The sequence below is a fragment of the Macaca mulatta genome, chromosome X (genome assembly GCF_049350105.2).
Source record: "Macaca mulatta isolate MMU2019108-1 chromosome X, T2T-MMU8v2.0, whole genome shotgun sequence".
NCBI classification, from domain to species: Eukaryota; Metazoa; Chordata; class Mammalia; order Primates; family Cercopithecidae; genus Macaca; species Macaca mulatta.
In genome coordinates, this window is record NC_133426.1 from 2446281 (window position 1) to 2462647 (window position 16367).

Here is a 16367-nt window from a genome sequence, read left to right on the forward strand (position 1 = left end):
CATAGAGAAATCTTATAATAAAATAGATGGAAGTTTCTCAGTACTGCTGCTATCTGGGACTGGAGGGTTCCATGTGGTGGGGCGTCCTGTGCACTGTAGGGTGTTGAGCAGTGCCCCTGGGCTCCGCCCACCAGATGCCGACAGAAGTTGGCAGTTGTGACAACTAAAAATATCTCCACATATTGATGCAGGTGGATGTCTCATTCATCTGAAAGCTGGAAATGCTGTTGTAAATTACACAAGATGGAAGAGGACACCAGAGTTGCTGTGTCAGAGATACTATGTGTTAAAGTGGAAGATAAAACAACCTGAGGGACACATTGACAATATTATAACGGAGGGGTTCTTATTGTCCATCACATACGAAGAACTCTTAAAACACTTGAGGGGTTTGCACTGGCTCATCTCTAGCACGCCAGAAGCAAAGATAGACAGACAAATACAAAAATAGGTATTATCATGAACAACCGGCTGGGTGTGGTGCCTCACACCTCAAATCCCAGCACTTTGGGAGGCCGAGGTGGGCAGATCACTTGAGGTCAGGAGTTCGAGACCAGCCTGACCAATATGGTGAAACCCTGTCTTTACTAAAAATACAAAAAACATTAGCTGGGCGTGGTGGTGCCTGTAATTCCAGCTACTCGGAAGGCTGAGGCAGGAGAATTGCTTGAACCTGGGAGGCGGAGGTTGCAGTGAGCCCAGATCGTGCCACTGCACTCCAGCCTGGTGGCAGCGAGACTCTGTCAAAAAAGAAGGAAAGAAAAAAAAGCCTGACTATATTAAGGTCCAAAAATGAATGCACCAGTGAGTGGAAAGGTATATAGCACATCCAGTGGGTTCCCTGTTTTATTTTAAAAGCCGGCGGGGGCAGGGGGATAGAAAAATGCTGTTAAAGAGTATAATTGAATTGCTTGTAACACAAAGTATACATGCTTGAGGGGATGGATACTACATCTTCCATCATGTCATTATTACTTGTTGCCTACCTGTATCAAGGTAGACTTAAGGTCTACTCAAGAGGAACTTTAAAATATTCAGAAGCAACATGGCAGAAATCGTGGGAAGGTTCAGTGCTGCAGGTTGGGTTGAGGTTTTGTAGGCCCTTTTATTATATATTTCATAGTCATGGGGAGAACTGAGGGATGGCGCTCGGCGGTGCTCAGGGCACTAGAAGATGAGCAGTGAGCAATGACCATAAATGACCAGGAGTGTGGGTGGTGGGAGATCGTCCCTCACCCAGGCTGTGTGGTACAAGCGTGTTGTGGAGTGATCTTGTAGGGAAATCATGCCAGGAGCCTGCGTTTATAGCTTTAAACTAATGGTATTCATGAAACATAATTCGGCTTCCAGGAGTTTATTTTAGGAAAATGAACAGAGCTGAACAAAAGGATGTAAGGACATAAATGGCAGTGCCATTTGTAGCGAGGTGGAGTGCTGTTTCTCTTGCCCTCCCCATGGCCCGGATCTTTATGCAACTGCGGCGAAGATGCCATAAATTCCATAAATAACCGGGTCAAAAGCAGAGGGAGATTTGCTGAAGGAAGGGTACTTTTTCAGAGAAATAGTTACCTTGAATACAGAGCAGTGAAATCTTACAAATAAATGTCGAGTCCAAGAGAAATGCTAAACGATAGAAAAGGTCCGAGAGCTTCAATATCTGTCAAATAGGAGAGGAAAGAAAGAAAGAGAGAAAGAGAGAGAGAGAGAAAGAAAGAAAGAGAAAGGAAGGAAGGAAAGAAAGGAAGGAAGGAAAGAAGGAAGGAAGGAAGGAAGGGAGGGAGGAAGGGAGAGAAGTAACTCCTATTATATTTCAGCTCTGAGAAAAAGTTTAGATTGAGAGTGTTCCGGTTATTGAGCAGAGTGGATGAAGAAAGCTCAAATGTAGACACAAAGTGGTAAAATTTCAGAACAGCAAAAATGAAGAAAAATCCTAAATGCCTTTCTGTATCAATTTGGTTGAGATAATTGATGGCTCAAAATTCTGGTGCAAGATAACTTTGAAATGAAAGTTCTGTATTCAGCTTTAGTACTGTAATTTGAAAGCAAAACAAAGACTTTTCAAATTTGCAAACGTTAAAAATGTTATCCCTCAAAGACCTTTGAGGAAAACGTTAGTTGATTGACTCCAGCAAAATGGAATGTAATCCAAGAAAGGCGAGAGTAGCCAAGCACAGTGGCTCATGCCTGTAACCACAGCATTTTGAGAGGCTGAGGTGGGAGGATCGCTTGAGTCCAAGAGTTCAAGACCAACCTGGACAACATAGTGAGGTCTCATCTCTACTGAAAAATTATTTTAAATTGCTGAGTGCAGTGGCACATGCCTAAAGTCCCAGCTACTCAGGAGGCTGAGGTGGGAGGATCACTTGAGCCCAGGAGACTGAAGCTGCAGTGAGCTGTGATTACACTACTGCACTCCAGTCTGGGTGACAGAGCAAGACCCTATCTCAAAATAATAATAATAATAATAATAATAATAATAATAATAAAAATAAAATAGAAGAGAGCACACAGGAAGCAGTGCTGAATAAATAAATGTATAAAACAGAGTTAAGTCTGAATGTGTTAGTGCATAGTTACGAAAATAATCTGAAATTAACATTTCACATGGGAGGTAATTGAAAGAGCAGAGCAGAAAGAGAGAATGAGCATATGTTCATATTTTTGTTTCTTCTGGGAAGAAGACATAGGTAATGACTACCTTTATATGTCATAGAAAATATAAGCTTAAATATGTGTGCTGACAGTTGAAGGGTGGTTACCACCAGAAAACTAGAAAAGATTTGTACAAGTTTCAGAGCCTTAATGGGAAATGCATGGATTGAAGAAAACCTGATTCATGCAATCAGAGGTGGGTGGGAAAGAATTACACTGAAGAAGTAGAAAAGTCTGATATATGTAAAAAAGGGAAAATAATATGAAACGAAACTGCAGGACTCAATCCAAATATAACAGTGATCATAATAAACATGAATGGATTAAAGTTCCTTTTAAAAAAGGTAGACTTTCTGAATGGGAAAATAAACATAAAATCCAGACATATAGTAGTGCAGGAGGCAGCTTAATTAAAAACAAACAAAATGTTGAAAATAAATGGATGCATTTGATATCATTCTGTTCCACTATCCAATCTAAGTAATGGTCAATTGTTTTATAGATTGCTCTTCGGTTTTTTTTTTTTTTTTTTTTTTGAGACAGAGTCTCACTCTATCCCCCAGGCTGGAATGCAGTGGCGCGATCTCAGCTCACTGCAACCTCTGCTTCCCAGGTTCAAGTAATTCTCATGCCTCAGCCTCCAGAGTAGCTGGGATTACAGGTGCCCACCACCGCACCTGGCTAGTTTTTGTATTTTTAGTAGAGATGGGGTTTCACCTTGTTGGCCAGGCTGGTCTCGAACTCCTGACGTCAGGTGATCCACCCGCCTCGGCCTCCCAAAGTGCTGGGATTACAAGCGTGAGTCACTGTACCCAGCCTTCAGTTTGGTTTTGTCCAGTGTTTTCTCAAGATTAGATTGAGGTTATGCATTTTTGGCAAAAAAATCATCAGAATTGATGTAAGTTTTCAGTGTGTCATGTTACAGAGTGCATGATGTCTTTATGTCCTGTCCTGGTGATGTTAAATTTGATCACCTGGATTAAGTGGTGTCTGTTGGAGTTCTCCACTGTAAAATTATTATTTTTTTCTTTTAGTAATGGATAAATATCTTGGGATAGACATTACACAAACAGCCTGTTTCTTCTCTAAAAATCAGTGAGTCTTGTCTGCGATAGTTGTTACTATAGTGTTTGCCTAATCGTGATTTTCTATTTTCTACTTCCCTCATTCCTTCTATTTCAATTACTTGGAATTATGTTGTAAATTCAACCTGCCCCTTCTTTCTCACGTATTTGTTTATTCAATAGTTATATTAGGTCAGGCGTGGTGGCTCATGCCTGTACTCCCAGCACTTTGGGAGACTGAGGCAGGCAGATTGCTTGAGCCCAGAAGTTTGAGACAAGCTTCGTAAACATTGTGAAACCCCATTTCTACCAAAAAATACAAAAAATTAGCCGGGCATGGTGGCGTGCACATGTAGTCCCGGTTACTTGGGAGGCTGAGGTGGGAGGACCACTTGAGCCCAGGAGTTGGAGGCTGCAGTGAGCTATGATTGCACCACTGAACTCTAGCCTGGGTGACAGAGTGAGACCCTGTATCAAAAGAAAGCTTATATTAGTGTAGGCTCATGAATATTTATTTCGTATTTTGGGCTTGTTGTTTTTTGTTATTGATTACATTATTTCAGCTTTGGTAATTGGGTGCTTCTCCTAGCTGGCCCCCTGTATTCTTTCAACATGCCCCCATCCTTTTTCTAGCACTTGCTTAATTTTTCTGTCATCCCAATATGTTCTAGACTATGATGAAGTGGGATTTAAGCAAAAATAAATAAATAAATGGAACAGAGCAAATTTCACTTTGATAAAATGTACAGTCTTTCAAGCTTCAAGTCTCAAACTTGTGTGCAACTAACAATGTAAGTTTTGAATATAGAAAGTAAAAATTGATAGAGATAGTTATGGACCTCTGTTAGTTTCTACCAGCTCAGCATTTACATTTCTCTGCCTCTGCAGTTTACAGGGGGAAGCTGTCTTCCTAAGAGATGGCCCAAGTGCGTGCATCTTAAGACAGTTATGTTCAATTTGTCACATTTTTCAAGTATGCATGCATTTCTTTTTCATAACATTAACATTTATTGCTTTATATGAACACCATATTGAAAGCCCAAGCATTCAGTTTACACACAGAAATTATGCAATTATATATCGCTTCACAAAGGCAGTGAACACATTACATTCTACAAAATCTACTTCACAGAAATTTAGAAATTCTACACACCAAAAGGTACAGCTGAAAAAACAGGTATAAATTTGGCAGCTGGTAATTTTGACAGGTAAGTTGCGCTTGCATGACTTTATTTTTTTGTTTGTGTTTTGAGACAGAGTCTCACTCTGTCGCCCAGGTTGGAGTGCAGTGGTGCCATCTCAGCCTCCTGCAACCTCTGCCCCCTGGGTTCAAGCGATTCTCCTGCCTCAGCATCCTGAGTAGCAGGAATTACAGGTGTCCACCACCACGCCTGGCTAATTTAAGTTTTTTGTTTGTTTGTTTTTGTTTTTTGTTTTTTTTTGAGATAGAGTCTTGCTCTGTCACCCAGGCTGGAGTGCAGTGGCGCGATCTCAGCTCACTGCAACCTCTGCCTCCTGGGGTCAAGCGATTCTCCTGCCTCAGCCTCCCGAGTAGCTGGGACTACAGGCGCCACCACACCTGGCTAATTTTTGTATTTTTAGTAGAGAAGGGGTTTCACCATGCTGGCCAGGCTGATCTCAAACTCCTGACCTCAAGTGATTCGGCCACCTCAGCCTCCCAAAGTGCTGGGATTACAGGCGTGAGCCACCGCGCCAGGCCTTGCATGACTTTAAATATATGAATATGAAAATATTGAACTTAGAGTAATCATTGTGCTTTGTGTTGATTGAAAAATATAACACTGGCTATCGAAGAAGCATGTTCAAAGATACTGAATTCACTTCAAAATGTCATACAAATTGTGGTGGTTTCTATGCATCCCTAAAGCTTCAGTCATTTAGCTCAGGTACATTACTAAAGTAATATATTAATTCTTCCGGTACGGTGGGGTTTGCTACCATTGACGTTTGCATTCAAGCATGCGTAGGCTTTTGGGCACAAATGGATGGTGTGCACAGCTCTAAGGCATCCGTGGAAATGTGCTCTGAACATGGAGACTGCAGTGAGGGCCGTGGGGATTCTCTCTGCGTTCCATGTTTGTGAGCAGCAAAACAGCACCTTTTTGAAGGAGGAGGTGGTTCTATGCTAAATATTAACCTACTGTCCTACTATTTGGCACATGTCTGTTCCAGGGTCATCCTGTCGAAGGTGTTCGATGAAGTCATTGAAGTGAATCTAATCGATAGTGCAGACTACATCCACCTGGCCTTTCTGAAGAGACCTGAGCTCGGGCTCACCCTCACCAAGCTTCACTGTTGGACTCTCACTCACTACAGCAAGTGTGTCTTCCTGGATGCAGACACTCTGGTGAGTGAAGACTCTCTGCTTGATAGGAAACCCTCCAACACCACATCTCTGTCCTTAAGCAGGCTGGCAACTTTTTTTTTTTTTGCAACACATTCACTCTGTCACCCAAGCTGGAGTGCAAATGGCACGATCTCGGCTCACTGCAACCTCTGCCTCCTGGGTTCAAGTGATTCTCCCACCTCAGCCTCCCAAGTGGCTGCGATTACAGGCACCCGCCATCATGCCCAGTTAATTTTTGTATTTTTGTGCAGCCTGGGTTTCACCATGCTGGCCAGGCTGTCAGCTCTTACTGGTAGATTCCTGTGAGGTCATGTGCATTTCTGTTTCTAACACAGATGTTCAGTCTATTATAATCAGACGTAACATACCCCTGAGCACTGTGCTAGACCCTGCTGAAGAGAACGGGGGATTGGAAGACATGTTCCTACCCCAGGAATGAATTATAACTACAGTATTTTACACACACAAAATAGAATCATTAGGGAAAAAACTTGCGGCTGGGCACAGTGACTCACGCCTGTAATCTCAGCACTTTGGGAGGTTGAGATGGGTGGATCACTTGAGGCCAGGAGTTCTAGACCAGCCTGGCCAAAGTGGTGAAACCCCGTTTTTACTAAAATTACAAAAATTAGCCAGGCATGGTAGCAGGTGCCTGTAATCCCAGCTACTCAGGAGGCTGAGGTGGGGGAATCGCTTGAACCTGGGAGGCGGAGGCCACAGTGAGCTGAGACTGTACCACTGCACTCCAGCCTGGGCAACAGAGCAAGACTCTGTCTCAAAAACAGAAGCATTGGTAAAAGAAGCGTTGCGGCAGGTTCTGCGTGTTTTGCTTCACCAGGTGCTGTCCAATGTCGATGAGCTGTTCGACAGGGGAGAGTTTTCTGCGGCCCCAGACCCCGGATGGCCGGATTGCTTCAATAGCGGGGTGTTTGTCTTCCAGCCTTCTCTCCACACGCATAAACTCCTGCTGCAGCACGCCATGGAACACGGCAGCTTTGACGGTAAGTCAGGGCAGCCTGGATGCTTGGGGAAGAGAATGGGACTGCTGCCTAGACCCGCATCGCAGCCTCACCCCATTTCCCCATATCTGGGAATGGCCACTTGAAGACTGAGGTGGGAATTGAAGAATATGGCCAGTCAGGGGTGTAGGAAGAGATCAGGACGCTCATAAGGAACTATGCAGTTGAGAGAACCATTGGAAATATCCTTGCTGAGTAGAAAGAACGGTTCGACAATCCAGTCATATAAAATAGGTGAGCAAATCCTTCTCTAAAGGGCCGGATAGTAACTATTTTCAGAGTTGCACGCCTTATGGTCTCTGTTGCACACACTCAGCTCTGCAGATGTGACCTGAAGTCAGCCGTGGACCATACAGTCACGCCTCATTTAACGACAGGGATGCGTTCTGAGAAACGTGTTGTTAGGTGATTTTGTCATTGTGTGAACATCCTAGATTGTATCTACACACGCCTGGATGATATAGCCTACTGTATACCTAGGCTGGAGGGTAGAGCCTGTTCCTCCTAAGCTACAAACCCATATAAGCATGTGACTGCACTGAATGTTGTAGGCAGTTGTAACCTAATGGGAAGTATCTGTGGTTCTAAACATATCTAAACATCACAAAGGTCCAGTGAAAATACAGTATAAAATCTTGTGGGACCACCGTCATATGTATGGTCTGTCTTTGACCGAAGCACTTTTATGTGTTGCATGACTGTACTTGGCATTGAACATGGGCTGGCCGTGGTGGCTCATGCCTGTAATCCCAGCACTTTGGGAGGCCAGGGCGGACAGATTGCTTGAGTCCAGGAGTTCAAGGTGGCTTGAGACCAGGAGTTCAAGACCAGCCTAGGCAACATGGCATCTCTACAAAAAATACAAAAATAAGCTGGATGTGATGCTAGCACCTGTAGTCCCCACTCCCTGGGAGGCTGAGTTGGGAGCAGCACCTGAGCTCAAGAGTTCAAGGCTGCAGTGAGCTGTGATTGCACCACTGCACTCCAGTCAGGGTGACAGAGTGAGACCCTGTCTCAAAGAAAAAGAAAAGAGCATGGCTGTGTTCCAATAAAACTTTATTTACAAAAACATGCACAGAGTGTAGTTGGCTGAGCCCTGGTAGAATATAGGGAGAATTAAAATGAGGCAACCCGAAGCAGGTGTTTGTTCAAATGGGCGTCAGTAGAGAGGAAATGTGCTGGAAGTTTTGTAAAGTAAAAGAAAATACTGGACCAGTGAAGAATTGCCTCTAGGTAAAGGGGAAGAGTTAATAAAACCGGCAAAAATGGTGGGAAAAGCATTGTCACTACCAGGGAGAATTCATTAGGGGACCAGTGGAGTGCTTTGGACTCCATATGCAATTTTAGCATTCATTCTGGGGGCTCCTGGTGGAGAATTTTGGAGGGAATATGCACTTATTTTTATCAATGGCTTGGGTTATCAGTCCTTTCTGAGAACCAAGAGAATGTGTTCAGTTGACAGACGGAAGAAATGGAATTAGTAACCCCGAAGGCAAGTGTTTACGTTGAGAGCTTCAGGCACATCTGGCATTCTTGGAGTGGACCAAGCCATACTTTGCTAACCTGCTTTTATGTTTGCTCATTATGTAGGGGCGGACCAAGGCTTACTGAATAGTTTCTTCAGGAACTGGTCAACAGCAGACATCCACAAGCACCTGCCGTTCATCTATAACTTGAGTAGTAACACGATGTACACTTACAGCCCTGCCTTCAAGCAGTAAGTTCTCCACCCTGGTGAATCCTGCCAGATCTGCCGATACCAATCCACCTTCCCTCCTGGAAGATATACCAGCTGTTGGCGTATTTAAAAACTCATCTATCTATCTATCTATCTATCTATCTATCTATCTATCTATCCATCCATCCATCCATCCATCCATCCATCTATCTATCTATCCATCCATCCATCCATCTATCTATCTATCTATCTATCTCTAGGTAGATCTAAATATCTATTTATCTGTATAGATAGATACCTATGTCTATGTGTCTATCTATCTAGATGTCTATGTCTATATAGATATGTATCTGTCTATATAGTTATCTATATAGGCCTAGACATCTATCTATTATCTATCTATCTATCTATCTATCTATCTATCTATCTATCTATCCATATCTATCTAGATCTGGATATGTATCTGTATATATAGATCTATCTATCTATATCTATATATGTACCTATATCTAGATCTAGATATCTATCTATATATATTGATCTATCTAATCTGTATATCTATGTAGATATTTATCTATCTATATAGACCTAGATATCTATCTATCTATCTATCTATCTAATCTATCATCGATCATATGTATCTATCCAGATCTGAATATCTATCTATAAACATCTATCTATCTATCTATCTATCTATCTATCTATCTATCTATCTGTCTATCTATCTAGATCTAGATATCTATCTAGATCTACATCACTATATAGATACCTATTTCTATCTATCTAGAACTAGATATCTGTGTATCTAGATATCTATCTAGATTTAGATCTTCATCCATATAGGTATCTATCTATATCTATCGATCTAGATCCAGATATCTATCTATATACGTAGATCTATATATCTATATCTGTATATCTGTCTAGATCTAGCTAGGTATCTATGTATATACATGGATCTATATATCTCTCTATATGTATCTAGATCTAGATCTCTCTATATATAGATCTATCTATCTAGATCTAGACCTCTATCTAGGCGTCTATCCGTCTATCTAGATCTAGACATCTCTCTGTATATTAATACATAGATCTATCTATCTCTGTACATCGTTATATATGTATACACACACACAGAAACACGCACACCCGTATCTCGTCTCCTGCTTGCTGATTGCTGTAAATGATAGGTAGTCAAGGCTCTACGACAGTGATTCCCAAAGTGTAGCCCGAGGAACCCTGACCCCACAACTCTTTCAAGTGTCTTCAAAGTCATAACTACTTTAGAAAAAGAATTTGAAGATGTGATTTTTTTCCCTTTTTGCTGCCATTTTCTCATGCATCTATGCTGAGATTTTACAGACACTACATGGCATGCAATGAGGTAATACCCTGAACACAGATGGAGCTAGGAGGAACCAGCTGTCGCCTCTTGGGAAAATAGGTGCACTCTTCTCACAATGATTTTTTTTAATATAGAGATTTTTTTAATGAAAAATCATGAAATTTATGTTACTGCATAATGGTTTGATTTTTTTAAAGGGATTGATAAATATGCTTTCTAATTTCTCAGTTTTAATCTCGATTATTGTAAATATGGAGAAAGAGAATCCACAGGGACATGACTGGGGACAGTGGCTCACGCCTGTCATTTCAGCCCTTTGGGAGGCCGAGGCAGGCAGATGACTTGAGCTCAGGAGTTTGAGACCAGCCTGTGCAACATGACGAAACCCTGTCTCTACGAAAAAATAAAACAAGACATTAGCTGAACGTGGTGTCGCACACCGCTAGTCTCTGCTACTCGGGAGGCTGCGGAGGGAGGCTCACTTGAGCCTGGAAACTGGAGTTTGCAGTGAGCCGAGATCATGCCACTGCACTCCAGCCTGAGTGACAGAGCAAGCCTCAGCTCAGGAGAAAAAAAAAGAAAGAATCCACATGGACAAAGCTCTTTGAGTTCCTAAGAGGTTCAAGGGTGAGAGGACCAGAAACTGTGAAATTCACTGCTCCAGAAGATGTGGCTATAAATGAAAATAGAGAATCTGAGAATCACATTGGGAATCAATAATTGTAGAGTCTGCATTCTCTACACAGGACACGGTGTCCCTAAGGAAGAGAAATTGATTCTTGGGAGTGAAATCTTGTTATATTTTAATGTATAATCACAGATGTAATGTACAGAACATAGATATGTCATGTGACTTTTGTGTTCATATTTCATGAGGAGGTGATCCAAGAAAAAAAATGTTTAAAAAGGCTCCTGGAGGATGGTGATGATGAACAACAAAAAAGTTGGCAAGGGGAAAATTTTAAATCCTGTAAAAGAGAAAAAAAGCAAATTGCCTTGCTGCTTGCATTATCCACTGTAACAGCTATTTTTTTTTGCCCCTGTCATTTTAAGGATACGATGATTTGGGCTGCTGTACTTCGCGTTTTTAAAAAACTGATTTATTTTTCCTGTTTTGGGAAAAAATCTCAATGGATTACGATTATGTTTCTTGATATATAGAAAATAAAATAACTGCAAAAACTGTGATTTTAAAAGTATATCTTTATGCAAAATAACTGCAAATGAAACTACTACTACTATGCTGATAGTAGTGGAGTAGTATTATTGATGATATATTGATTACTATCTTGATAGTAGTGGTATGCTATTATTGCTCATATATTGATTACTGCATTGATAGTACTACTATATTATTATTGATTATATATTGATTACTATCGTGATAGTATTTTGTTATTGATCACATATTGATTACTGAATTGATAGTAGTAGATGTTACTATTGATTATATATTGATTACTATGCTAATAGTAGTATATTATTGACTATATATTGATTACTACATTGATAGTGGTAATTATTATTGATTATATATTGAGTACTATTATATGTTGATAATAATAACATATTATTATTGATTACATGATTACTACATTGATAGTAAGAATATATTGTTATTGATCATATATTGATTACATGCATTGTAATCATATGATCATGATCATATTGTAATCATATGATCATGATCATATTGATTACATGCATTGATAGTAGTAGTGTATTATTATTGATCATATATTGATGACTATGTTGATAGTAGTAGTCTATTATTATTGATCATATATTGATTACTACATTGGAAGTAGTAGTGTATTATTATTCATTATATACTGATTACTATGCTGATAGTAGTAGTATCATCAATAATAATAATCAATAATGGAAACCCATTGGGGCAAGTCCTTCAGAGGCTGTCTTTGAGGAGCCCCACGGTAGTTGGATGCTTTCTGGGTGTCTTTTATCACATTAGAGTGGAAATCAGAATCCCTTCTGTTTTCTTCTCAGATTTGGTTCCAGTGCAAAGGTCGTACATTTTTTGGGGTCCACGAAACCTTGGAACTACAAGTACAATCCACAGAGTGGCTCAGTGTTGGAGCGGGGCTCAGCGTCCAGTAGCCAGCACCAGGCGGTGTTCCTTCATCTCTGGTGGACGATCTACCAGAACAACGTGTTGCCCCTTTATAAAAGTGCCCAAGCGGGGGAAGCACACGCATCTCCTGGTCACACAGTAAGTGGAGAATTCCCTTAAAACCCATAGCTGAGGACAAGGAGAACATCCTTGTCACCAAGGTCCGGTGTGGTTTTTTTTGAAATGCCCCTTTTTTGTCTAAGCACTGTATTTCATGTAAAAGAATACTGAGAAGCAAGTACCTTTTAAAAAAATTTTTATGTTTTAGCTCAAAATAGAGAATGCCTAATGAGTAGATATCTTGTTTTGATTTATAGGCCTGGTGCAGAAATAGGTTATTGAAATTAGCCATCCTCATCAGAGTAAGAGACCCTCATGGACAGGTGGTTCACAATGACTGATTACAATGTCATTTGGGCCAACGCTTTCCACTTGAAAGCATCATTTGAGATAGCAATTGGAGGACGTGTCTGAAGAGGATTTTGTAAATTTTTGATTGACACCAATTTGATTTCAGAAAATATAATGATAGCCCCTAGATGTGCTAAATCGTGGAGTATCTGCAGTGTGTTGAATGTGGACTGCATCTGCCTCGCAGAAGACCTTTTGCAATTAGGACTCAGGAAACTTTTTATTCCTAATGGCTTTTTTCACTAAAGTAAAAAAAATCTTGAGCTTTTTTTTTTTTTTAAATTTTACTAATGCATTTGTACTAGAGTACCAGAGTATTTTTTTTTTTTTTACTAGCGTAAAGAAAACTAGAGTTTTGTTTGTTTGTTTTTTGAGACAGAGTCTTGCTCTGTTACCCAGGCAGTAGTGCAGTGACGTGATCTCAGTTCACTGCAACCTTCGCCTCCCGGGTTCAAGCGATTCTCCTGCCTCAGCCTCCGGAGTAGCTGGGATTACAGGTGCCCGCCACCACGCCCGGCTAATTTTTGTACTTTTAGTGGAGACGGGGTTTTGCCATGTTGGCCAGGCTGGTCTTGAAGCCCTGACCTCAAGTGATCCACCTGCCTCAGCCTCCCAAAGTGCTGGGATTACAGGCGTGAACCACCCATCCCGGCCTTTTTTTTTTTTTTTTTTTTTTTTAACTAGAGTATTTGCTAATACAACAGAGTCTGCTGTCGGCACATGCGTTGCCTGGGAAATGGAAAAGCATCCTATTGTAATTTTTAGTATGCTTTGTTATTTGGGTGGAGCTAGGGGCTACTTTTTAAGGACTGCTGAAAATACCTCTCAGCGAGTGACAGCAGCAAGTGGGCGTTTATGTGTATTCACTTCACAAACATTGACTTGCCACATGTTTCCTGCTGGGCGCTTTGCTGAGTACTGGATTACTAAGTACTGGAGTGCATAGGAGGGAACTTTAAGGCTTAGTGTCAAATGGTTCTGAGAAAGAAAACATTTAGGACAATTATTTAGTGATTGGGATGGGAGCTGGGAGCCCTGGCTACACAGGGCCCCACCCCACCCCCCAGGACAGCGGGTGAATTGAGGAGACATTGGGAAGACTCGCTCCATGTGTCTATTTTTGTGCAGCTTTGCCTCAGTGATGTGGGGGCGCTGTGTACAGATTCAGTGTCTGGTGTTGGAGAGCCGTGTGCAAATTCAACACCCAGTGCCGGCGTGCTGTGTGCAAATTCGCCACTGGGTTCTAACCAGCCTGCTCAGGGCCTTCCGGAGCCGACCCAGATGGTGGATGAGACCCTGTCCCTACCTGAAGGACGCCGTTCAGAAGATGTAAGTACCTGCATTCCTCACAGGTGTGATGGAGAGTCAGACACTGGCAAGCAGTGAGAGCGGAGAGAGCCGGCTTCCCTGGCTCTCTGGGGAGGGGAGATGGAGGGGAAAGGCTGGTCTTTAGTTTGCTGTGGCATTCAAGGCTCCTGCATTTATTTGCATTATGGCACGCCGAATCAAGCTCACCTGCAGAAAGATGTCTATGCCCCAGTCCCCAGGATCTGTGAATGTCACCTTGTGTGGCAAAAGGGAGTTTGCAGTTGTGATTAAAGAGGGACCTTGCGATGGGGAGGTATGGTCTTGGATTATGGGAGTGGGCTCTTAGTCATCACAAACCTCCCTTCAAAGAAGAAGGCAGATGTGTGAAGGTCAGAGAAGGAGTGTGAAGCTGGAAGCAGAGGCCAGAGAGAGAGGGGACTGGAAGAGGCTGGGCTGCTGGCTTTGAAGATGGAAGAGGAGGCCACGAGCCAGGGAATATGGTGGCTTCCAGAAGCCAGAGAAGGCAGGAAATGGATTCTCCTCCAGGTCTCCAAGAAGGAACCAACCCTGCCGACACCTTGATTTTAATCCACTGGACTTCTGGCCCCCAGAACTATCAGATGGTCAGTCTGCCTTGGTATAAACCACCCAGTTTGTGGCCATTTCTTATGTAGCAGCTTCAAAAAACTGATGCCACATGGAGACAGATGCTCACTCTCATGCAGTTTACAGATCCTGGGGGAGCCAGAGCTCGTTCAGGTTCAAAAAGTGAGGCTTCCATCAGTGCCCCTTCAACCCAACTGCCTGGCCGTGCATCCTGAGCGGTTTCAGCCGAACCCCTGACTTGAACAGTGGTTCAAATGAAGATGGATTCCTGCTGGGGTTCAGTGTTCAAATGAATGTTGACCTGCACAGTGGTGTCTATTGAGGCTGAGTCTGCAGCACTTTGTCCCCATCAAAGAAAGATGAAAATACACCTTGCAAAACAAATAATGGAGGCCGTCATTTCTCCAGCTCCAATTTCTAGGCGAATACTTTGGAATAATATCTTGTGTTTAAAGATTTCTTGGGGCCAGGCATGGTGACTCACACCTGTAATCCTAACACTTTGGAAGGCTGAGGTGGGAGGACTGCTTGAGCCCAGGAGTATGAGACCAGCTGGCAACACACTGAGACCTCATCTCTACAAAAAAAGTAAAACAATTAGCTGGGCGTGGATGTGTGCACCTGTAGTCCCAGCTACTTGGGGGGCTGAGGCAGGAGGAACACTTGAGCCTTGGAGGTTGAGGCTGTAGTGAGCTATAATCTCACCGGTTCACTCCAGCCTGGGTGACAGAGTAGACACTGTCTCAAATTAAAAAAAAAAAAAAAAAAAATTCTTGTTTTAAATCTTTACCTCTCATCCTAACAAGTTTCTCAACAGAATTATTTTGAGATCATACTTAGGGAAGGGTCTGGGGACTGGGCTGAAGGAAAGCGATTCTTGTCTGTGGATTTCAGATAGCTCCGGGAGAGCTGTTTCTTGTTGCTTATAAACCAGTGACCTTTGCGTTTTGCACACATTGCTGCGGAAGACACCACACGCTTCACTGTACTATGGCGTAAATGATGCTCTGGCAACTTTATGCATTAATAATGTCGGAGTGGTGATTTCACATTGACCCAAACACGTTGAAAAGATGTTTAGGTTCAGATGGTGAAGGCTGAGGAGGTGTAAAATTCGCTTTTCTGGTTTTTCATTCCTTGCGGTGTGCCCTGAGCACGCCATAGCCTGGGTCTGGCCGCAGGACGTCCCTCATGTGAGTAAAGTCAAGGGCCTCTGCTTGTTCCTGCTGGAATGTGAAGAATTCCATCGGTTGAGCTCTTACATGATGTGCAAAACGGCTGCAATCGTGCTGAGCCGTGCTCGTATCAGGATGTCTAAGGAAAAATCGCATTTACATTAAATGTTTAGTAGGCAACCAAGTTTAGACTAAACCAAAGAGTATCCGAGAATGCTGTGGCATTCAAGGCTCTTGCTTTTATGTGCATTACAGCACCTTAATGCCAATAAAGGGGAACTCTGATCCCCTGTTGATGTGTGTTGAAAACAATTGAATGCTCAAACTCCTCGCCTAAAAAAGAAATATTATTGAATGCTTCGTAAAAAAAGATTTAGGAAGTGTATTTTGCCAAGGTTAAGGACACACCCGTGACACAGCCTCAGGAGGTCCTGACGACATGTGCCCAAGGTGCTCGGGGCACAGCTTGCTTTTATACCTTTTAGAGAGTCATGAGATATGTTTAAGAAGTACATTGGTTCAGTCCGGAAAGGTGGGACAACTCAAAGTGGGGAGGGGGCTTCCAGGTCATAAGATAGAGGCAAATGGTTGCTTTTTTTTTTTTTTTTTA

At 42.2% G+C, this 16367-nt stretch overlaps 1 protein-coding gene across 21 annotated transcripts in view; it reads left to right on the forward strand.

Annotated features, from left to right (window-relative positions):
• GYG2 (glycogenin 2) overlaps positions 1–16367 on the forward strand; it is a 53796-nt gene that overhangs the window by 18606 nt on the left and 18823 nt on the right. For all 21 annotated transcript variants that reach the window (XR_013412689.1, XR_013412688.1, XR_003726041.2 and 18 more), the window contains 5 exons: positions 5910–6084; positions 6923–7085; positions 8694–8820; positions 12134–12356; positions 13797–13997. Coding sequence is in view for 18 of the 21 variants with exons in the window: in XM_077988192.1 (XP_077844318.1) it covers positions 5910–6084; positions 6923–7085; positions 8694–8820; positions 12134–12356; positions 13797–13997 (889 nt within the window). In the remaining 3 variants the exon portion in view is untranslated. The remainder of the gene's footprint in view (positions 1–5909; positions 6085–6922; positions 7086–8693; positions 8821–12133; positions 12357–13796; positions 13998–16367) is intronic.